The following is a 6,000-nucleotide window of genomic DNA, read 5'->3' as shown; positions in this document are numbered from 1 at the left end:
AAATTGAAAATCAAAAAATTGAAAATTTATCTGATAGAAAACTATAAGGGTTCATAAGAAAATTTTCTTTGAAATACATGGAAATCTTTGATTTTAAAAAATCTTTTTGAAACATTAATATTTTTTTAAATAGCCACATCGATTTTTTAACGAAACAGCTTAGTATACGCTTTTAATAGAATTTACACTTTGAACAGAGATGTTGTAGAAATTTTCTATTTTTAGAACAAACGAAATGAGAGATTAATGTAGAAGTAGATTCTACATATAGTTTATTTGAACCAAGCTTCAGTAGCATTGCAATATTATGGAAACTGGCTATAGCAACAATGTAAACTATAATATCCTGGCTCAAAAAAATAATGTTAAACTGACAACATCTCTTCCATTTTATATTAGTAGTAAGCTTCTACTTATATTTTTGTAGACACAGAAGGTTTCGACACAGGCTGTGCAAAGGCTAAAAATAAACTTTCTACTCGTGATATTTTTCAAAGTTTTTCGATTTGTATAACATCAAGCTATCAATATGAAAAAGTTTTCTCGGAAGAGCATTTTTTTCTGATCATTACTTTTTGAGATAAGAGCGCCTAAAGTTTAAATTTTTGGGACAGAACATTTCAAATTCGGTAAGAGATGAATATGAGATTTAGAGGATAGGTTCTTCATGGTAGGTATTGTTGATCTAGTAAAACAAAAAGTTTTTTAAAAAATAAATTTTTGAGATAGTTATTCAATTCACTAAAAATAACAAAAAATAACTTTTAGTTGAGTAATTTTTGGTAAATTGGATATTTTTTTAGAAAATTCTTGTTTTACTAGATCAACAATACCATGAAGAATCCTCTAATAAATCACATGGATTTATATTTTACCGAATTTGTAATGTTCTGTCCCAAAAATTAAAACTTCAGGCGTTCGTCATATCTCAAAAAGTAATGATCGGAGAAAAATGTTTTCCAATCGAAAAACTTTGAAAAATATCACAAGTAGAATAGTTATTTGTGCAACTAGTGCGCAAAGTGACACCGAAAGAAACGTTTACCGAAGGAATGGTTTCTTGAGTGCAGCAGAGGAACTTTGCGCACGTATTTCACATTTAATTTTTCCTACGGTTACCATTGAATATGAAAAGTGGGTAATTATGGGTAAAATTGCCTGAAATGCATCAAATGTTTTTCTGTGTAATTTTATTATTAATAAATAAAATATAATAATGTAGTAGTGTTTGAATGAAGGGGCGGCTGTCACTGATGTGGTGGCTGTCCTCGAACTCGATGTCCTTGATATTATTATAACGTGCAGTGAGGTATACCACAGTCATTGTTACCAACTTCATTTTTGTTTTCGTGCACTAATCCTCCATATAACCCACCAACTATTTTGCGTTGCCATGTTGCAAATCTGGAGTGCAGAACAAAAATTTTCCCGCACTAGAGCGGAAAAGTGATTCTTTGCGTTCTGTAATCAGTGCAGCAATGGCCACTTTTCAAGGTAACTGTAGGAAAAGTTTATTTTTAGCCTTTGCACAGCCTCAAGTTAAAATAGAATTAGACACTATATAAAATCTATCTCTGTTACTAATAAATTTTCTTGAAAACTACAGTACCTAATTGAGTAATTTAAGTGTGTGTTCACAGAAATATGAGTGACGTGCACTATAGTGAGGTCCACGTTATAATGGCATTTTTTGATTAGCAATGTTATTGCTATCCTTGTCTATCATTCAACAAAGCGAATAGCGCTATCTCTTTCTCGATTTGCTCTGATTCATTATGAAATAATAAATAAATTTTTCCTCCACCTACTGGCTAAAGTACTTACTTTACTCCCTGAAACATAATACTAAAGTGTCACTTTTTCGCTCTCGGTAGTAAAAAACAGAAAAACTCCCTAGGGAGTAAAAGTGACTCCATTCAAATAACATGGGAAGCATCTCTATTTTAAAAACTTACATTATAATAGGTTAGAAGGTCTAAGCTCAGATGAGAAAGCATAAAGAGGTGTCTGTCATTGAGTCAACTGAATTCAATACCACAACCAGAAATTTGATCAACTCATGAAATATATGTTTGTATGATATTACTTCTTAATATTAGTAGACAATAAAAATTTATACAATTTTTAAAATATCTTATTCTATTCAAAATACCAGCCAACAAATATTTTTGATCTGCAATTCAAATCTGACCCGCTTGATCTGGAGTCAGCCATTTTTGGTAGACACCCAGCTGATATAATTGTAACAACTTTTGCTAGATAGCGCAATCGGCAGTGCCAATCAGACGGCTGCTGTTTAGGTTTTTGATTTTAGGTTATGTTGTTAGGAAACATTGTCACCAATACGTAAGTTATTAAAATGATTTTATTTGCAGTTTCTATAAAAAAATGTAGATGGAGGAAAAATGTTGTGTACATCACGAGTGAAAAATACTTTTTCTCCCTCAGGAAAATTGTTGTCCTCGGCTTCGCCTCGGGCTTCAAACTTTTCCCTCAGGGAGAAAAAGTCGTACTTTTCACTCTAGATATACAAATAACTACCTATATTATGAAAAAATATCATTTATTGCTCTGTTGCCAGTACGTCTTTTAACAATTTAGAATTAATAATTAATTAACAAAATATTCCATTTTATGTATGTAAATTCATTATGAAATTATATAAAAATATAATGTATTGCTTAATAAAATATATTTTAATTGATTATTTCAAATGAGAATGAACAGTTAATATTACATTAATAAACCTGTATCAGCTACCGTCTATAGAAGGCATTGACAAGACAGAGTTCGGCAACGTTATTCTCCTATCTTTCTCCACTGCCATTATAACGTGGACCACACGATAGTTAATTTAAGAAAAAATATTGAGTGGCCCTAGAAGATACCGTACATAAACACATAAGGTATTATATTTATTTACATGTTGAATCTATCAAATCAATAGAGACCATAAAAGGATTTAATTTTCCAAAAAAGTGAAAAAACGATCTGGAGTCCCATTATATTTTTTAATTATGATTCTTGGATTTTAACCTGCTTAGGTCAATTATATTTCATTATTAACAATGATTGTTAATTATAATTATAATATTAAGTAAAAACACTTCACTCACATGGGCTACTTTTGAACAAATAAATAAAAATGAAATAAATATCTTGTAGTACCCTTTATTTAAAAAAAAACTTTAAAATTGTTAACAAATAGTCACGGATTCCTTACGAAGAGGAACCCCACATATGAGCGACAGGTCGACACTGTCGGCTATTATAAATGGAGGATCGAGAACGTCCCAAGCCAGTCTTGAAAAATCGGTGATTGAGAAGTGTCGTGTCGTGTGTTGAAGTATTCGCTGGGATTAACAGACAGCAGCAGCATCAGATATCACTCTTTATAGGAGAGTGTTGTGATCGAGCGAGTAAGTCATATTCTCAAATTCATTTCAAACACATTCATCATACTAGAACTTCAATAATTATTGATTTGTGACTCCACTAGCCAAAAATAGCAACTTATTTCCAGTCTCCTTTTTCAAGTACCTAGGGTTTATATTAGCAGCCTAATTTCAGAGGAAAAGTTTCTATTCAATTTTTAGATTCCAAATTTATTTTAAAGTAAAGTCTTTTAAATTCTAGTTTTCAACATTTCTTTAGAGATATAAATTTTATTGATAATTGTGTATATTGATTTTAACTCATTAACATTTTTGAGATTTTATCTTATTATCAAATTCATCAATTGATTAAATTTCTGATTGCCAAATAATTCTGATTCAATTTAGTTTTGAAGCTCTATTCATATTTAATTTTCTTCTCAGCATTATTGCAACTTTATTTCATTCTCGTTTATTTGAATTTTCAATATAGTTCAGCAATAACTGATTGATTTCTTGTTTTATTCAACAAATCCCGAATTCACGACCCAGAGTGAGAGTTTTAGGTTATGTTTATTTATATTTTATCATTTTACTAGTATTTATTCATCAACTATTATTTTCCTAGTCAAGAAAGACTGGGTGGTGCCCATACAGAAATCATTATGATTATTGGCAAATTATCCATTGAATTTAATTAATTACTCATTATATGATTATTTTTTAATTTTTAGTAATTTACCTAAAGTACTTCTATCTCCTAAGAGATAGAAGGCAAGAAGTTCATCTTTTGTGTGTGTTCTGAGATGCGTTTTCAAGTTGGTTGACCAAGTACTTTTATAATCACAAATATCGCATCTAAAAGGTTTTTTTTCAGTATGTTTTCTGATAATATGTGATTTCAGAAGACTTAGTGTAACCCAATTCGTACCACAAAATTTACAGCTGAAAAAAGGCGTTTTTGCTGACAGTTTAGAGCTGTGCTTGCCGTCTACTTCCGTTCCACTCTTCACTGGACCTCCTTCAGCATCTCCCTCCACTGAAAACATCGATAAAGCAATTTGTGAGCACACAATAAAGAAATGCAATGATATCTCTATTTCTTTTTTTTGTAGTTGAGAAGTTGATATTGTGGTAGGCTGTCTATTATCTATTTGTAACTAATGAATACAAAAAAGAGATATTGAATGTAAAAGACTAAGAAATTGTCAAAAAAGCACAGATTTATTGATACTTAGGAAGACCGGTTTCGGTTATCACACCATTGCCAATCTCTGATAAACTAAAACTAAATACAAGAGCAGCAGAATTTATACTAGTAGGCGAGTACTGCTATATTGGTCAAGGGCATGAACGCCTGCCATTGGCCCAGCTAGACAGTCTTGTTTTTGACAATTTCTTAGTCTTTTTCATTCAATATCTCTTTTTTGTATTCATTAGTTACAAATAGATAATAGACAGCCTGATAATGAAATTACTATCAATTTCAATATAGACTACTGTCAGGTAGGTCCACCTTATAATGACAGTGGAGAAATGGGTAGGAGAATATCGAACCGATTCTCAGCCTTTCCATTGCTTTTTATAGAGGATTTCTGATACCGGTATATCTGATAAAATATTAACTGTTCACTCTTGTTAAAAATTATCAATTATATTTAAATCATCAAGAAAATATATTTTTCCTCCACCTACTGTCTAAAGTACTTACTTTACTCCCTGAAACATAATACTAAAGTGTCACTTTTTCGCTGTAGGTAGTAAAAAACAGAAAAACTCCCTAGGGAGTAAAAGTGACTCCATTTAAATAACATGGGAAGCATCTCTATTTAAAAAACTTACATGGTAATAGGTTAGAAGGTCTAAGCTCAGATGAGAAAGCGTAATAGAGGTGTCTGTCATTGAGTCAACTGAATTCAATACCACAACCAGAAATTTGGTCAACTCATGAAATATATGTTTGTATGATATTATATTCTTAATATTGAGATGATAAAAATTTATACAATTTTAAAAATATTTTATTCTATTCAAAATAGCAGCCAACAAATATTTTTGATCTGCATTCTGCAATTCAAATCTGAACCACGTGATCTGGAGTCAGCCATTATTGGTAGCTCAGCTGATATGATTGTTACAACCTTGGCCGATAGATAGCGCAATCAGCAGTGCCTATCAGACGACTGGTTTTTAGGTTTTAGTTTTTAGGTTATGTTGTTGGGAAACATTGTCACCAATACTTAAGTTATTAGAATGATTTAATTTGCAGTTTCTATAAAAAAAATGTAGATGGAGGAAAAATGTTGTGTACATCACGAGCGAAAAATACTTTTTCCTCCACCTACTATCAAAAGTCTCATTTTACACCCTGGAATCGAATACAAAAGTACTACTTTTCCTCCCATGGGACTAAAAATAATTCCCAGCGGGAAAAGTGATCACTTTTACTCCCAAGGGAGTAAAAATAAACCCATAAGATTAACATGGGAAGAAGTCCGACAACGCCGCGATTGAAGAATGAGGAATGTGGCAACACTGTCGTGGTCGGTAGAGGAAAAGTAAAAGAGCTCTATTTCGATCTTTGGAATATTTTAGCTCTAGGAAATAAGTAGCTCTATTTCGATTG

General features: G+C 31.5%; 1 protein-coding gene across 1 annotated transcript in view; it reads right to left on the bottom strand.

Moving 5' to 3' along the window:
- Positions 1–3,180: 3,180 nt before the first annotated feature.
- Positions 3,181–6,000, bottom strand: part of LOC111056683 (zinc finger protein 64) — a 32,688-nt gene continuing 29,868 nt past the window's right edge. The window contains exon 4 of the mRNA XM_039431545.1: positions 3,181–4,413. Within this exon, the coding sequence (XP_039287479.1) occupies positions 4,091–4,413 (323 nt within the window). The 3' untranslated portion in view covers positions 3,181–4,090. The remainder of the gene's footprint in view (positions 4,414–6,000) is intronic.

This window comes from Nilaparvata lugens, chromosome 6, assembly GCF_014356525.2.
Source record: "Nilaparvata lugens isolate BPH chromosome 6, ASM1435652v1, whole genome shotgun sequence".
Taxonomy (NCBI): domain Eukaryota; kingdom Metazoa; phylum Arthropoda; class Insecta; order Hemiptera; family Delphacidae; genus Nilaparvata; species Nilaparvata lugens.
This window is presented reverse-complemented; position numbering and strand designations above follow the sequence as displayed.